A 19,505-nucleotide genomic window follows, 5' to 3' on the forward strand; every position below is an offset into this window, starting at 1 on the left:
CTTCCGATTGAGACATTTCCTTTTGGAAAATTGGAAAAGGTCTCTTATTTAATGAGACATTTTTTATTTAATGCATTTTGTATTCAAAATATCAACCGACTGATACTTTTCCTTTTGGAAAAGGTCTCTTATTTAACGAGACATTGCAAATGCTATTTTTGCTTTCATTCCTCTCCATGTTTACAATAACTATATTTTTTATTTAAAATATTTTCCGATTGAGACTAGAAAAGCTCTGTTATTTAACAGGACATTAGTAAACATTACTCTTCTCCCCAGTATGTTCTCTCATTCCGTACCAATTCATCTCAATTTAAAAAGAGAGACATGTTTCAAATAAGCAATGCTCCTCGAGAATAGATGTACAGCGAAAATATGCATAAAATATGTTAGTCCTTTTCAGAGTAATTTATAATATGTTTAAGTATAGTATTAAGAAGTGCTATAATTTTAGTATATGTCTTTTCTGAGAATTTCTCTTTTGATAAGGTGAGAACTTTATAGCTAGCTAAGCTGCATTTTAGAAATAAATTGGTCTTTTGGAATGACACATTCTATTTCTTTGATGTTAAGAAAAATATTAATATAAAAAAAAAGTTATTGTTGCATTTTATTCGTATGATCTCTGAAATATCAACTAGGGTGTGCTTAGCTAACGCAACCGAGACAGCGTGCTCTTGGACCTTAAAAGCAACAGGTACAGGTTGAAGGAAGGCCGACACCTGTGTTCCGCATTAAAACTGGTATGGCGATAACAATCAGCAAGGCTCGGCGGAAAGTGTATTTGGTATCACCGAGCCTTGCTGTCTGTTAAGCTCCCCGTCAGTTTTAAGGGAGAACACTCCAAGGAGAGGTTCGAGGTTATCTCACTCCTCTTTCCCTATCACAAACCATTCGAAAAGACTTTCGGCTAGCCGTACATTTTGAGTACCCCCTTGCCGCACAGACACTATATGCTTATAAACATCCATTCCTTCTACGGGATTCGAACTTGGGACCATTGTTACGGCAGTCAGCGTCGCTATGTATGAGAAGTATCCTCCAGGTGACAAGTACAAGTACAAGTGACGGGGGACGTGGACACTGTGCCTGTACCATACTGGTTAATCAGTACAGCACCATGTCCACCATTAACTAGAACAGCCTCAGATGTCAAGGAGGGGCACACTGGCGCCTGACCGATTTAGTATGCATTGATTATATTTATAAATACAGTGTCTTATACGTCGTTCAAGATACATATTACAAGATTTCCTACGGTGACCTTGATAACAATTATAATTACCTTCCCAAATTGCAGTTACACATATTGTTTGTTACATTGAATAATACTTTGACAATATATGACTTGCTTAAAATATACCTTGAAGTACGGTTAAAATATGCATTAAAATATGCATAGAAATATGAACACTGTATATTGGGATACGCGCGATATAACACTGATTATATACATTACATATACAGGGTGATTCAGAATTCATCATCAATATCTAGTGTGGAGGCAGGGAATAGGAAAAGAAGGATATTTCACATAGGAAAGTATAGGCGCAGACGGAACGCATGGTGGTGTAGAGAGCGCTGTGTGTACACAGCTTCCATACATAAGCACAGCTGTTTGACGTTTACAGGCAGTCGTCATTCGACTAGGTGACTTTGCAGAAGTAACATGAACCGGTATACGTGGACGACCTCTAGGTGACAAGACGATTTTTGCCTAATTCCATCCCATTTATGATCGAGGACTTAATGGAATCCAAGGGTGTCGCAATCTGTTTTCCTTATTATGGCCTCTCAAGCGGACGTTGGCGCCCCCACGTCGCAAAAACACAACACATTTATGAATTCCTACGCTTCGATTTGAGCACACGCCCATACACGTGGCAGCTGGCACCGCTAATCACCATATCGAACAAGACAACTGATTAAGGAGTAGAAAATTATATGTTTCTTTTTGAGGGTCAGGTACCGCATCAAGAATCTTCCCTCATCCTAATCTTATAAGTAAACGGGAGTCAGGTAAATCTTATAAGTAAACGGGATTCAAGTACGGTGTCCGTTACGGTAAGTGACGAGTTCTCGCCCACTCCATTTTTAGTTACTGCTTGGCTCCAATAAGACTATCAGGTTTTCCAGAGATGAAAGAAATGAAAAATTAGTAGAGACACCATAGTTCTTCCCCTTCTTAACAGGATGCAGAAACCGCTTGCATTACGACAGAAGGCAAGGGGAAGTAATAAATCTTATATACATAGAGTGATAAAAAATGTAAAGGCAAGTAGAGAAGACCGAAATAAACAGATTTTGCAATGTATGATGCCTGCGGAAATAGCGGATTAAGGTGATATAGTTCGTAAAGCGTTCTGCTGGTATACATCATCATTTCGCGTTCTGATTTCGAAGGACATGCATCATTATACGAAGGTGGCGCTCGCCAACATCCATTTTATTTACGGGGTTACAGCTAAAATGAAGCAGCGAAAGAGGCATAGACAATAATATTATCATACCTAGGGTGCTGCTCCTTTTCCATCCGCAGTCCTACTTATAAACTCCATAACACCACTCGAAAACTGCACGGATAATGTCGGTTTACGAAATCAGAATACTTTTATTTACCACTCAATAGCGCTGTGTACCATTTCAAACCCGTGCCATTTCTGCACACACATTCCATTACAAAATATTCTTACATTTGAATTCTCATTTTTACCGATATTTTGGAATCCCCATTTATAGCTTTTCAGCCACATGTAATAGTTAAATCTGAGACAGGTTTCCTTAGGATAACTTCTCAGGTAGCTGTCGTGAGTTTTCCGTGTTTAAATAAACAAAGAAACAACTACTCTTAAAAGAAAAATGCTTCTCAGATTAAGAAAACCATTATAATTGTTGAAGATTCCATATATTAATAAAATGGATATTTCAATAAGGTTGGTATTATGCATTTAATTTTCAGTTATATTTTTGATGAAAGTGGATGAAATAAATTTACAAGTTCAGTAAAAAAATGAAATGATGACATGCAGCTGAAATTTTTTTTCGAGATAAAATATAGATAAACATATATCTCTTGCTACAGAATGGAGATAAAGATATATTCTTTCTCAAGAAAATGGACTGCAAATCGGGGTACAACAAAATAGAAGAAAGCAATAACTTTTACAGATATATAAATTAGACATTCTTAAAATTGCATTCCGTTTTAAGTAATTGGAGAATAGAAATATTAAATCCTGCTAAAAAATAATATTGCGTTTTAAGGATGAATATTTTATTGTAGTACAAGGATATGATAAAAAAATTGAACCAAAAAATATAATAATAAAATTAAATAAAATCTGAAAGCTTTCAGGCTTTTTTTATGTATTCTGTGTTACCTTTATTTATTAAATACCATGTTCTTCGCACTTAAACCATAAAATTCAATTAAGCAGCAATATCACTGCTCGCTTTGAAATCTTTGATTTTTCTAACCATAATTTCGTTTACGTTTTACAAAATATGAAATAAATAATAAAAAAAATTACCAAATTTGAGCATTCAGATGCCCATATTCGAGTGCAGGATTACGTTATTCGAAATTGGATGGCTCTAGGTACCGTTGTTTTGTCACAGTGCGAGAAACATACATAACACTCATGCAGATTCTTCATTATTTAATTTCTTTAAATATAATGCAGGGCTGTAATATTTGGTAGCAACAATTTGAAAAGTGAAAAACCGTTTTCAGAGAGCCAACACAAAATGCCAAAACGAAATTGAAAGCCCTTCTAGGTAAATTTCTCCTTTGGCTAATTAATTTGTTTCCTTTGCGTTTTAGTGGTGCTAAAAAGGTATCGGCTTGGTGGGAAAGAAGCTTGCACCACAAAGCCATAATTTTATATGAAAGAGGAATCGGCTAAAACCACGTTTTTTGTAGAAGTGAGATGTATGTCATGAGAATTGTTCAAAATTTATATTTGAAAAATGTGAAACTATATGTTATAGTTAAATATTGAGAGAAAATAAAGGAAGATTTTTTTTAAAAAAATCAATTGGGCTGTACTTTTTAATTATGGAAAAGCAACCAACGGTTATCTGTTCAAAAACAGGCATGAGTTGTAGAGACATTAGGATTTTTTTTTTTTTGGAAGCAGACAAGATGAAAAATGAGCAAACGCCTTCGCTGGGAATCGAACCACGGAACTCTGGCTACCGGCCCAGCGTGCAGAACGACTGCACCACGAAGGCACGCTAGGAAGGCGGTAGAAATACCTTTATACTCCCCTCTTTAAAGGGTGACTGGAATTTTTTAGGGCACCCAATCTCCAAATCCTGGGTGGGGAGAAATCATCATCTGCCAACCTTTTAGTTCGGGCGCCACTGTAGAGACATTAGTAATTTTTGGAAGCAGAAGATATGAAAAATGAGCAACCGCCTTCACCGGGAATCGAACCACGGACCTCTGGAATACCGTCCCAGCGTGCAGAACCACTACACCATGAAGCCACGCCAAGAAGGTGGGAGAAATACCTTATATACTCCCCCTTTAAAGGGCGACTGGGGTTTTCAGGGGACCCAATCGCCAAATCCTGGGTGTGGAGAAACCTCATCCAACACTCTTTTAGTTCGGGCGCCCTTGTAGAGACATTAGATAGTTTTTTGGAAGCTGAAGAGATGAAAAATGAGCAACCGCCTTCACTGGGAATCGAACCACGGACCTCTGTATACCGGCCCAGCGTGCAGAACCACTACACCACGAAGGCAAGCTATGAAGGCGGGAGGCATAAAAATTCTATATGTTATTATTATTTTAACTCGAGTCGAACTATTGCATTCAGCGGTTTTAGCTCTTTCAACTGAGGGGCCATTTCCAGCATAAAGGATGTTAGTGAGAATGGTCTTTAGGCATGCAACCAAGAGTATTTATCGTAGTTTCAGAAGTCCAGGATTAAATCTCATCCTGCTAATACATGATGCTTGACTAGTACGCCACCAGTGTTCCTAAGCTCATTGTTAGGCTATGCTTACCAGTCGCCAAGTGTGAAAAATAACTGGCTAATTGGCTGATTGGTTAATTGATTCAAGCAAACTCGTGACAGCATTTTCCGTAAGGGAAAGGGATACTTCATGGAAAGATCTCCAAGCGAAACTTTTTCCAGTTTATGCTGTATCCTGGAAAAATCACTAAACCTCATGCAACGTTCCGGATATGAACGCCTTTCGAACTACAAGAATTACAGTGCTAGATAACTATTCGTCGACATCCAATTTACTTTAAGCAGGAGCACATGAAAAATGAGCTATGCCCTTGCCGGGACTCGAATCTGGACCTCTCGAATACACGCCGAGTGTGGTACCGTTACACCATGAATTCATGCAGAAAGAAAGAAGAAAATACCTTACAGCCTTTCTAAAAACTTGTTAAATTTCGGTATTCTGTCGTATTGTGATGTGCATCTACAGAATTATTAAATTTCTACTATTAGCTCACACTCTCCCTGTATCTTGTTCAAATTTTCAATCGTTAATAAGAAACCTTTTATTCACCCACTCAAGTTCAAAACATATTTTTAAACTTTTAGTGGATGGCACTTGATGTTAATACAATTTTTTCACATATTAAAATCAATTCCTACTTATTTATTCCTTTTTATCGGAACTAAAGATATGCTGTTTATATATATATTATGAGATTTACATATAACGACCGTTTATTAGGATTTCTCACGTGCTGTAAAAATTAATTTTATAACAACTTATAAATAATAGTACATGACTGTGATAAATGGGATTGTAATATTTCACAAAAATAAGTGGCAACAGTAAGACGGAGTTCTAAAGATTTTTAAAGTGTATGGAATTAAAGAATTGTAGTTTTTATAGAGTTGGATGAGCGGATATAATGTCCCATTATTCAGCGAAATTTCTCCCCATATTTCTATGTTAACGTGATAATAATATATGTTTGAAGTATAACCCTTTAAAATGTCCCTTGCTTCACAAACGGAGAATGCGAAAAGAAAGCAAAAAAGAAACTACAACATAACGCAAGCGACTATTAATAATCCATTAATATTCGCAGCAGATCAAGCATATGTCACCTTGAGTCGTGTAAAATTATTAGATGGAATATTAATTGAAGAACTGAACTGCTCGAAACTCACTGGAAAGGTTCCTTGCAATAATGAAGCATGACAAGAGCCGGATAGAATGAGAAATCATAGACCATCATCAGCTTCATAAATTACAAACGAAAAAGTGTTAATAATGTTAATAAAAAGTAACTAAAATAAAGTTTTTCTTTGTTGACCTAAGTAGGTATTGACTTTTTTAAAAAGTTTTATACTACTAGTTTAATAGGATTTTGCATCGCGGCATCTTTTTCAAGGCGAATATGCAGGTACCATTAATTACAGACTTTATTTTGTTAATTGCCATGAAATGGGAACATACATTTTGCAATACATTTTGAAATATTTAAAGTTATGAGACAAAGATGTCAAGAGTTGCTTCATTCCTTGAGAGAGGACTCAAATGTAATACGTGCCACTTTTTACTGGTCTCTTCAATCAATAAATAATTCGTTAAATTAAAATTACTTCAGAAACATTTGAAGATATATTTTTTTCTAATTAAATAAACTCTGCTAGAAACAGTTATCTAACATTACAGTTACGATGCTCTTATGTTAGATTTATAATCAAGCGCATAATGTTTTATACTGGTATTCATAATGATTTCAATCTTGTTAAACACCTATTCCCTAAATAAATTCCAAGTTCCCAAAAATTGCCGAATAAATATTAGGAAATACATCAGCTTTGGAATCCAAAGACAATCGGTCTTTTCATTAAGTTAAAATTTAAGGTCTACAGTACAGAAATTTCCTACAGCCTAACAATCAGTGCTTGAGAATAAGAGAATGAAGCATAGAATGCAGGAAGTCGTTCCCCTTCAAATCCTAATGTGTTTCTGCTCATTTAAAACAGTATGCAAACTTGAGCTCTCTTAATGCTCTAAGCGGATTACTCATTAATCTGATTTAACCGATGAATGTGCAGTACGCACTTTAAAGCTGCCATTTCTCTTTAATGAGCAAATCTAGAAATTACAAATTTCAGTTTGGGCAGTGTGTTCTACCCTTCTAAAGTAGTGTAATTTGACAATAATTAAACTGATCCACCTCATGCCAATGTCTCACTCTTATGTACATGTAGACTGTAATTTTAATAAAGTATTTGGAACGTTTGTTTATGCATTTTAATGCGAAACTTCCCCTTTTATAATTTAAATGTACTTGTTCTTTAGTTTCTTTAAGTGTGTTTCGTCCTCAAATATTTAACTTTCAGCTTAGTTTTTCTTTAAATATCTAGTTTTCAGTATACTTTTATGATTTAATGTATAATTTCAATTTCTTTAAACACCTAATTTTAAATATATTTGTTAGGGTTTTAATATAATTGACGTTATGTAATTACATTTTCTTCTTTACGTTACTCTTTAACCCTTCGCGGCACTGTGTGTACGGCCTGGACACACCTAAAAATTTCCTTCCGTACGTACAGAAAAATTGAATGAAAAAGGATTTATAGGTTACTATAGGTTACTCTGAACCTTCTTTATTTATAGTAGATGGCAACTCAACACAAACCAGTCCATATATTTTAGCCATGTTTAGTTTTTAAGACCTTCATTTTTCAAAGAAATCTTCCAGATTTTTTAGGGTATAAAAGAAATTGTTTGAAAAGAAATTTGTATGTTATTTTTTTCGGCTGTATGCTAATCTCCTTATTCTATATTAGTTTTAAAATTTTACCTTGAAAACTTGCCTAAAATCAAACGACGAACCCTAGGTGTGCCCAGACCGGGCTCACCGATAATCTAGGACATCTGAAAGTCTATCTTCTTTGTTTCTTCGCATCTCATCGGTCAGTTCATTGACAAAAATGCTCGTTTCAGCACTCTTTTCGAAGCTCTATTCAATCAGTGTGCCACTTTGGGCACACCCACAGAATTAAAACAATAAGTGCTATCTTTACAAAATTTTACTTGTGTACTCCTCTAGGCCTAATTAAACTGCCTACCTTTTTTTATTTTTTTTATCAATACTCCAACTTTAAAAGGTAGCGTGCCTGAAAGGGTTAACTTATATTGATTTATATATATATTAAATAACCAATTTTATTAAATTTTACTTTCTTTCCTATAAGCTTTCATTCCTCTAACTGTCAATGCCAGAATATTTAAATTTGGTAGCGCGCGTGAAGAAATGCAAATTCTACCTTGAGAAGAAAAGGTTTAAATACTGAGTTCTAAACGGAAAGTGAGAGAGTGTGGGCAAGCACTGTATCTTAGTAGCGTGAGCTTCTGGTTCTGTATTTATTGCTGGCTAAAGTGGCCTAACAGCTATTACTTTGCTGCCGCTAGACTTGTAGTGTTACCGAGGAAATTCAGAGAGTTAGGCTATTGCCGTCACCTCTGTAGCAGGAGCTTGTATTTCCATATTTATTGCTGGTTTCGTGGCATAACAGCATTTACTTTGCTACCACTAGTTTTCGACTCGGGCTTAAGAAACAGGAATTTTTGAGCCCTGGTAGCTTAATTTCTACTACTTGTTAATATCTTCAAATGTTTAGTTTAGTTCTTTCTATTTCAGTTTCGAGTGAAGCGTAGTGTGTTAGCGTCAAGTTGACGTGAATTTTAAAGACTTTAATAAAGGGTACTTTTAACCCTTCTCCTGTGCAGTTCGTACACGCACTTACTGCACGCACGGTTGTCACTTAGAAAATAAGCAAGTGGATCTCCCAAACGTACATTTTAGTGGCGTTTTATTTTAAATAGCTAGTTTTTAGTATAGTTTTTGTTAATTTAAAATATTTGTTTTTAAATGTTTGACATGACACTCTTTTTTCTATTTAATCGGTCATTCATCTCTTTGAGGTACTACTGATGCAAAACCAAATATTCTGGGGCCTACTAGCGGCCGATTGGTAAAGTCGTTGAACACTGGTAAATCGGTTCGAGGTTCCAATCCCGACAACGGGTTGGCTGCATGGGCATTTCCGTGGTTTTCCCCACGTGTATACGAGCCAAGTTCCGTTAGGAAGTCTTCCACGAAGGCATCCCTTTTTCGTAAGGAGATAGCCCTCCAAACTTTGCCGTAATCACATAAACTAAACCAAACTAATCGCAAAAACATCATAATTATCTTAACAACATAAGAACATTAAAACAGTTAAAAGTGCTCGCAAAATGTTTTGAGGAATTCAAATTTAATTGTATTTCTGTTCTAGTTAATGATCCTAATTCCAGTCCATCTTTGCCTTCAGCCTTTAAAGAAATTATGTTTTAGTTCTGGTTTCATCAACAGATGGCGCCACTAGCTTATCTCCTGTCCAGGCTTTCTTATCTTATCTAATCATTATATCCTATCTTGTTCGCTTGCGCTTTTGCAGCTGAGGATGATGGTTCTGTAAAATCATCGAAACTAGTCCTGTGAAAATTTGAAAATATAACGCTGATTTTTGTTGTTTGACTTCCGAATTAGTACTTGTTCGGCGTGTTATTGTGTCTTAATTAAACTAATCACACATTCTGGCTGACGCTAGTAACAAATGCAGAAGCATGTAACTTCCATTAAATGTTTTTAAGCTTCTTTTCCATTGTATATGAACGGAAACCATCTAATAAACAATAAAGGCCGTAGGAAATTCCCAAGAGAGAATCAAAATAACTGCTCATGATGTAAAAAGCAAGTTAAAGGAATTCTATACCTTTCCTAACCGAAAACCTGTAAAATTTTATCTAACTAAGCTTGAATTTGTAAAAACATTAGGTATTTTTTGAAACCACGAATCATGAAAAATGAGCAATGCGCTCGCCGGGACTCGAACCACGGACCTCTCAATACGCGCCGAGCGTGCTGACCGTTACACCAAGAAGGCATGCTAAGAAGGCATCTATATAGCGACTGTAAGATCCTGGTTCGATCCTCATAAAGAAAGCAGTTAATTTTCAAGATCTATGTTCTTGAGAGAACCCAATAAATCGTTAGCTAATATATGGTGGACAATAATGTGCTAAAAATACATATTTATAGTGCAGAGGTAAACAATGCATAGACATACAAATCTTTGAAAGCTTACGGTTAAAACGTAACTTTAGGTATCTTCCTGCTTCTGGTTTGGTTTGGTTTAACCAGTGTTAAACCGTTTGGCGACTGTTGGGCTCTGGATTGAAAGTTGCGCACGTGTTTTAGTGTGTTAAAACTTATTATATAAATGATTCCGAACAGAAAATATGAAAAAATGATTGTATAAAGAAATACAATTGTATAAAGCTTTCTACCCTGTGATTTGAAAAATAGCGATACAGTGAAGAAGACATAGTGGCAATTCTTAGGGCAGATGCAAAAATTAAAAAAAACAATGTCAAGTCTTGCGCAAGGAAATCAAAATAAAGACCTGAATAATTCCGTTAGAAGTGAAACATAGATTCCATTAATTTACAACTCACGTGAATTTATATAAATATTTCAGAAAAAGAACATGTAATGAATTACAGGTGCTGCTGCTGAAAGGAATTTTTGAAGGATTCTAAGCGGTTCTTATTGAAACATAACTTATTCACAAGAAATATAGAACAGGAAACGGTGTGGACTTTTAACTAAAGCAAATACGCAAAAACATCATAAACCTCTTAATAAGAGAACATTAAAACAATTAAAAGTACTCGCAAAATATTTTGAGGAATTCAGATTTAATTGGCTCATCAGATCCCTAACACGTGAAGAATTTGGATGCGCTGTTTTAAATTGTACAGCATCTACGTTAAGAATGCAGCATGATCTTGTATAATTAACACTTCGACGAATTATAAATTTTTGAAAGATTGTTAATTTAAATACGTGATTCGTCAATGAGGTATTTACGTAAGGATGGTATTTAATTAATTTATGAATTATAAAACGTAAACGAATGGTAATCATTTAAACTAAGCAATTGGAGAAGGAATTAACTATAAGGGGCAATGTTTTTAAATATTAACCAATTGTCGATTTCGGTTAGATTATAAGATAGATTTTCAGATAAATAGAGCTCTTTGTATGCGAATGTACTCTTCTCAAAACCTTAAATATGAATTGGCTCCTAAATATTAGTCACTGGCAATAATTTAAATTGCGTTATTCGTCAACGATTCATTTATATAAAAAAAAAATTGTTCTTTACTGAAGGAACGACCGATCAAATTTGTGTTCGTAAATAAACTATATAATTTCTTTTATAAATAAAACATTGATTTATTTATAACTATTTTATAAATTAATCAATGTTTTATTTATAAAAGAAAGGTTCTTTACTTAAAAAGGAACTATCGATCACATTTATATTCATAAATAAACTATATAAATTCTTTTATATTATAAAAGTATTATAAAAGAAAGGTTCTTTACTTAAGAAAGAACTATCGATCACATTTATATTCGTGAATAAACTATATAACTTCTTTTATATTATAAAAGTATTATAAAAGAAAGGTTTTTTAAGACACAATAACACGCTGAATAAATACTAAGTCAAACAACAAAAATTCAGAATTCAAACAACAAAAATCAGCGTTAATTTTCAAAATTTTCACAGTTCTTTACTTAAGAAGGAACTATCGATCACATTTATATTCGCAAATAAATTATTTTATTATACATATGAATAAATCAATGATTTATTTAAAAAAGAAAGGTTATTTACTTAAGAAGGAATTACCGATCACATTTATATTCGTACATAAACTGTTCTCTTATGCATATAAATAAATCAATGATTTATTTATAAAAGAAAAGTTCTTTACTTAACTATCGATCACATTTATATTCGTAAATAAACCATATTCTTTTATATAAAAATAAATCATAATTTATTAATTAAAACAAAATAAATAATAATAGTTCATTACATAGAACATAACAATTTAAATAATTACAACGAATTATTGTAGAATTGCTAACTGTTGTTGAAAGAACTTCTGAATCTTTCGAAACTGCTTTCGATACTTATCAGTGTAGTTTTCTCATATATTAACTTAAGGGAGTTGGAACCCCCTATACCGACAATGCTAAATTGACCATTTTTGATGCATCTTTTCTCAAAGTCTGTTAAAGATATACGTTTGAAATTTTTTCTGTAATTAAAGTATACCTATTTCATTATACTGAATGAGCTTTTGAAACATTTTGAGTTTTAGAGTAATTTATAGAATATTGTATTAACACTATTCTCTTAAACAAATTTTGTGAATTTTTTTCCATTAGTTTATCACAAAAAGCTCATTAGTAAATATTCGAAAACATAATAAATAAGTCAAAAAATTTACATACCTGTGAGCAGTACTTCCTGAGAAAAGGTACATCGAGTATAAAAAAATCCCATTTAGAGAAAAACGCATTTTTATGTAAAAATTCTCATTTATCAAAGCATTCGATGATAAATTGAAACTAGATTTTTTTTACTATTTTAATTTTCATAGACATTAAAATATGATATTTATAGAAAGCTAAAACTGTAAAGAATTTGAAAATGCAAAAATTCCAAATCGCCATTTTTGGCTTCCAACACCCCTTAATTTTATTTTTGAGTATTATTTTGAATACTTTTTATACTTCACATAGCAGTATTCAGCATCGAAAACCTCTATAATTCCATTACTAAAAGATGCAAAACCTAATTCTTCAGAAAACGTTGAACTGGAAAAGACATTTCTGAGTTTATTTTGTAACTGTAGATGTTTAAAAGTAACCGATATCAGGTAATTTTAACCAATTTCTAAATACGAGTAATAATGACTACAATGTCAGGTACAGCATGGATCTGGATTGTATAGCAAAGTTGTTGTCATTGTTAGAAATACGTAGATTTCCTTAGATTTATGTACGTATTTTTCTTTCGCATTCAGAATGATAGCTTTAACGTTATCTCTTTAGTTCATTCGATAGAATATGAATTAAATTTAAAACAGTGATTCTGCTTAGTTTGATATACTTTTCAATGCTTAAATATTTCACTAAAAATAGCATGCATCTTAATGTTATTTGTCATGCAAAATAAAAAAAAAATATTACACAAACCAATATATAATAATGTAACTTACGCTTATTTTGCGGTTGTACAGCATATCCCTGTAGGTATCCCTATGACCTCTCATTTTTGATTCGTATGAAATCCGAAAATGGCACAATCAGAAGTAGCTCGAAAATGATGGGAGTCACAAATACACGTCATAAAACACAACTTTTATTCGCATGGAAATATTCACTCCTTGAATTTATCCAAGAACTTCTCTTCTTCTGTATTCATTTAGGTTACAAAGTTTCTGGTAAATATATTAATTTCAGTCTTGTTTATTTGCATTAAATGTCCATTAATTGCAAAGTGATCCCAAAGGATTGTTGGTATTTAAAAAAGGTTTCGTTTATGTGAAGAAGATACTAACGTAAGAACAAGTAATGGTAAACATCATTTCTAACCTGATTTCTTCAAAGGCACAAAGCATTAAAACCAGTATTTCTCAAAATAAAATTCGAGCAGTAATAAATGATCACTTCCAGAAGAATCTGCAGGCCTGTAATCTACCAGACTGGTTTTAGAATGCAAGACATGATTATTCAAACAATTCACTATTTCCAGATTTCTGGATGATATCCAAGCACTTTTTTCCGGGGAGAATGAAACGCACTGAATAAATGAGAACAAGACACACAGCGCTATCCTTTGAAACGAAGATCTATAACAAACGTTTCAAAAATAAAATTGTTTTGATTTAGTTAACAAACTCGGCTTTTAGATTTCTCACAATTTCAATCAATTTCAAAACGGCCACGGTAAAATTTGAAGAGATTGTTATAGTTGAACAAGACTTGATATGTAAAAATTGAAACTGTACGGAGAAAAAAAAAAAGATTTATTTATCTGAATAAATCTTTTTTTCTGAAATATAAATTATAGGTCCTAAAGCACAAGACAGGGAGATTCATGAAATTAATATGCAAACTGTATAGAAAATATCGTAAAACTGACTTAAAAAATGTTATGAGGACTGAGTTTCAAGCACAAATTATAATTCATCTGCTGCCTAAATCCACCTAAGAAACAGAAAAAATTAAATAACATCTTGTTTATTTTCACCATGGAAAATGTCGTGAATCTCTGCATAAATTCATTAATGAAAAATGAATTATTGTCACTTATTTTCTTAATAAAGCTTGAAAAAAAGTAGATGCTTTTACCCTTTAACCCAAAGTAACAAAAGGGATTTTCAAACTAATATTTTTCAGAATTTAACACCAGAATGCTGACTTAAAAAGCGGATAAATATAAAATGCAGCAATAAACTAAAAACGATGTCTAAATTCACGTTTACTTTACCTTGATGACAGGCTGGCACTACAGTCAGGATATTATAAAAGTTGGACTGGAATTCAACAAGCACAGGATATCAAACGCGTTATTATTTCATATAAGTTGCCATTGTAAATTATACCATCGTAACAATGCATAAAGCTAATCTACTCACAGTTGATTTATAACGAAACAAAGCATTTATAATTCTGATTTCCTATATATATTTCACACATCATCAATCACATATTTCCTTTAAGAAGATTTTCACTATTTGATGGTCAAATAGATATTAAGAAAATAACGCTTTAAAATTTAATATTCTGATATTTAAATGAAATAATTTTTCACTTCGTTTACTTGAAATTGACAAATCATAATACTGCAGAGAATAAGAGATATTTAAGTATAATCTTACAATTTATGACCCAAAGCTCTTGACAGTAATATTGTTTTCTTCAGAATATAATCACAAAAACTATCAATTAATTACAGAGTCTTTAATACCTAGTATAAAGTAAACGCAATATATTTTTTTATACCTAGTATAAAGTAAACGCAATATAATCAGGCGCAGTTCACTCGGTATGGCAGGAATAACCACAACCTCTTTCATAAAGCAACGTATGAACGTTTTACATTGAAGACTTGGTAATGAGGATTACATAAAACACTGTTGAGAAAAGCAGAAATAATATTAAAAATTTCAATAATCCGGAAACCAAGGAAAGTATTTATGTTTACTTTTGTGGCACGTACTGTTCACGGCACACGTTAATGATACACGAGTTTCGAACAATCTATTTACTATATAGCAGTAAGTGGTTGAAAGGCTTCTAACTCAATTCCACTCACCAAGGATATTTATTGGTGACTTTACGTTTATTTTCAGAAAGCGAATGGGCTGCATGGGAAATAGATTTACGTTTTACACTATCTACACACAAGAAAGGAACTTCCTAAAAAAGAAAAGTAAAAAATATTTCGTGAAGCCGCAATTCCGTGAATGAAAATGCTTAGATCCTATGTGTACGTTCATCACCACCATAACCTCTGCAGGAACTGAATGAGGGCTTGCCAAAAGAGTTCTGGAGAAGGGAGCAGCAAAAATAAATAACACACACACACACACACACACAAAAAAAAAAAAAGAATAAAATAAAAAAAGGAAGAAAAAAAATGGAGAAAGTGACAGAGAGGTGGCTTGCCAAACTCCAAGCTATTCAATTTTTATTTATTTATTTATCTGGAGTTTTTAACTAATTCTCCTTCTCTCCGAACTTATTTATTTACTTTTTCTAAGCTTTCGAAAAACTGCATGGTGACGTAAGGACACCGATAATCATCACTATGGGAGTTCATTTCTTGGTCTGGCGACGGTACGTCTGTTCGAATGGTGTTGGACAAATAATTCTTTCTGTGCTTCAGCCAAAGCAAAGCGTATTGTGTCTGTTCTAAAATTAGCATAAAAGGCAAGTTAGTTGGAATGGAGGGCGAGCTCTAGTTTTTAAAGGATTTGCGGTTGAAATGCTTGAAGGATGGGAAATATACATTTGATTCAAAGTAATTGATTTAAATATTAGTGAGATGTAACTGTTAGCTCGAGTTTTTGGGGGGGGGGTCGTGACATTATTAGAAGATTTCGAAATTATGCTCATTGTTGTTTTTGTCTTGTCCATATTACACGGAACAATAGTTGCCAGATCCTACTTCAAAGAGAGATTGGACTATTTTCCACCCCTAATTTTGAGGGAGAGCGCCCCGGTGGTATCCGGATACTTCCCATACCTTCCACCAATCCACACGAGAGGACTTCCGGCTTGCCGCATAGAGTGCCACCATGCCGCACCGATACTATACATTTAGTATATTTACAACCATCAGTGTATTCTCCGGGATTCGAACCCGAGCCTTTCGAATTTTTCACAGATGGCATCGAAAAACCCCAGTGGTGCTGAATACAAAAGAAGGAAAAAATTAAGAAATTACGTTCATCAAAGCTGTGCTTTACAGTTACAAGGCGGGCTGGCGAAATGCGGAAATTCAAATGAAATAAGTAATTCATCAAACAAAGTAATAACAGATAGCTCAGAAGAAAATGTGGTTGAAGTTGGAATGAAAATGCTTTGAAAAAAAAAAAAAAAAATTAAAGGAGGTGGTTTCATACATGATTCCTTACATAAAGCAGTAGAATAAGAAAAAGAAAAGTGACAACATATCTTACGCGTTATATTAGACATCATTTTGTTTTGTGCAAAACACAATTTACCTCTTAGAGGTACGCATGAAATTACTAGCAATTCAAGTGCAGGAATGCTCCTAAATTTAATTGAATTGATAAGTCATGATAGAAATATTGCCTATCATATAGCTAATCGCAGAAAGGGATCCGTTTCTTATCTGGCTAATAAAGTACAAGATGAATTTATATTACTCTCAGGTAATCATGTTCAATATGAAATTCGTTCTAGGATCAAAAAAGCTACAGTTTTCTTTCATATTTGATTGTACACCAGATGCTTCGCATCATGAACGACTGCGTCAGATTATTAGATTCGTGCACATAAAAGACAAATCCATATTTATTAAAGAAAGCTTTATAGATTTTATAGTAACAAAAGAGAAAACTGGGAGTGGCTTAGCAAATGAAATTATTTATAAGTTTTCAGGATGGCTCGACATTCAAAATGTTCGAAGACAAGGTTACGAAAACGGGTTTTTATGGCTGGATTGTACAAAGGCGTGCAAGCCATTATTTGCCAAAGAAATGATTAAGTTTCATATATTCCTTGTTCTGCCCATCGTTTAATTTAGAATGCAAAAATACCGCTTCAACAAATTCAAATATGTTATTAGTTTTTGGCACTGTACAGAGGACTTAAAACTTTTTTGTACCTTCAACGAGTAGTTGGGATGCGTTTATGTCCGCTTTGAAAACAGCATCAAAAGGTCATACGGATACACGACGGTCATCAAGAGCAAATGCTGTTAAAGAATTAGATCTACAAATAACAGAAGTACATAGATTATTGAAAGATATGGCATTAAATCACAAATATTTGCAATGGGCTGAAAATAACAGTATTTTGAAACAAATCAATTTAAAATTTTTATGTTTATTATCTTGCAGTCAGAAACTATAACTGTCTTTAAAGCAGCACGCTTAATAGAGGGACTCTGTCTTTCGCTCCAGGAGATGAGAGAAAATATTTCTCAACGCATTTTTGAAAAATTTAAAACTTCAGCTTTAGAAATGAATTTGAAGAGAAGCAAAAACGAAAAGTTAATAAACAAATTGTGAGGAAACAATTGATATAAATTGTAGTTTTTCAGAAAAATGTATTTTATCCAAATTAAAGAATGTCCGACGTTTTAATTTCACAGTTGAAATGGTGATACGATAATAATAATGTGAGTGTGTGTGATTATGGCAAAGCCTCGAGTGCTATCTGCCTAAGGGGAGGGATGCCTTCATGGAGGACTTTCTAAGGGAAAATGGCTCGTATACACGTTACACATGGGGAAAACCACGAAAACGCTTATGCAGCCAGCCCCTTCGCGGGATTCGAACCTCGGACCGAACTATCAGTGTTCAGCGTCTTAACGGCTCGGCCGCTGGTGGGCGGCGATACGATAAGTTGAATGAAATTTCTTCCGATTTTCAATTTCTAACTGGTGAACAATTAATGTCATTAGATTTCAGTAATTTAAAGGCAGCAGCTTATAACTTAGTTCTGAAATATTCGAATGATATGAACGCTGAAGAAATTCAGTCAGAAATATCTAGTTTTAAAAACCATTCTATTTGAATGATTCCGGGTGTAAAAGCAGCTACTAGCTTAGAACTTTTAAATATAATTTACGATTATAATTTAGTTCAGCCCTATCCGAATTTGGAAGCAGCGTTAAGAATTTTTTAACGTTGCCAGTTATTGTAGCCTAGTGTCGAAAGAACCTTTAGCAAACTTAAATAATAAAGAACTATATGAGATCTTCACTAGGCCAAGAAAAACTTTCAAACATGGCCATTCTTTATAGAACACGAATTACGTAATCAAATAGATTTTCAAAAATTAATGATGATTTTTCTTCTTTGAAAGCAAGAAAAATCAAATTATAAATATGCTTGAAACGTTTATGGCATGAATTTTTGAGCAGATGTTTTATTTATACTAAATATTATTTGCATTTTTCGAAAAGCATATTTTTAATATTTTCCATTTCAAAATTGTTAATCATTATGTATGTTTTATTTTGTGGAATATACAAAGTTATAATTAAATATTACTGTAAGAGTTATTGTATTTTCACTTGAAATAGTTACTTTTAATGAGCATAAAAGATATCTAAATATATTTAATTTGTCCTATATGTATGATTATATGTATAAATATGCAATAATGCATATATATATATGTGTGTGTGTGTGTTTGTGTAATGTTGTGTTTTCAAACATCATTTTGCATTATTTGTTTATTATTCTCCCCCCCCACAACTAGGTAAATAAATAATCTTGCGTTGTATACAGGGGCGCACAGTTACCGCTTTGCGTCAGGTGAAAAAATATGTAGCCACGCCTCTACCTCACAAGGACTAATAACAGAATAATACTACATTGTACTCAAAAAACGAAATTTTGACAATTAACTTAGAAGGTATTTCTCCCGCTTTCCTAGCATGCCTTCGTGGTGTAGTGGTTCTGCACGCAGGGCGGATATTCCAGAGGTCCGTGGTTCGATTCCCGGCGAAGGCGTTGCTAATTTTTCATCTCTCCGGCCTCAAAATACCTAATGTCTCTACAATGGCGCCGGAACTAAAAGGGTGTTGGATGAGGCTTCTCCACACCCAGAATTTGGCGACTGGGTCCCCTAAAAAAACCCCCAGTCACCCTTTAAAAAGGGAAGCATATAAGGTATTTCTCCCGCTTTCCTAGCGTGCCTTCGTAGTGTAGTGGTTCTGCACGCTGGGCCGGTATTCTAGAGGTCCGTAGTTCGATTCCCAGCGAAGGCATTGCTAATTTTTCAATCTCTCTTGCTTCCAAAAGATCCTAATGTATCTACAGTGGCGCTCGAACTAAAAGAGTTGTGGGTGATGACTCTCCATACCTAGGATTGGCGATTGGGTCCCCTA

At 33.8% G+C, this 19,505-nt stretch overlaps 1 protein-coding gene across 2 annotated transcripts in view; it reads right to left on the reverse strand.

Annotated features, from left to right (window-relative positions):
• Ca-beta (Calcium channel protein beta subunit) overlaps window positions 1-19,505 on the reverse strand; it is a 392,782-nt gene that overhangs the window by 370,589 nt on the left and 2,688 nt on the right. The window contains exon 1 of one of the 2 annotated variants that reach the window (XM_085811131.1): window positions 13,129-15,457. The exons of the other annotated variant lie outside the window; for it this stretch is intronic. Coding sequence (XP_085667257.1) covers window positions 13,129-13,182 — 54 coding nt within the window. The 5' untranslated portion in view covers window positions 13,183-15,457. Of the gene's footprint in view, window positions 1-13,128; window positions 15,458-19,505 lie in introns of those variants that run through there. 2 annotated transcript variants of the gene reach the window in all.

This window comes from Stegodyphus dumicola, chromosome 2 (genome assembly GCF_044657685.1).
Source record: "Stegodyphus dumicola isolate Sdum_Otavi_A_Nest chromosome 2, ASM4465768v1".
NCBI lineage: Eukaryota > Metazoa > Arthropoda > Arachnida > Araneae > Eresidae > Stegodyphus > Stegodyphus dumicola.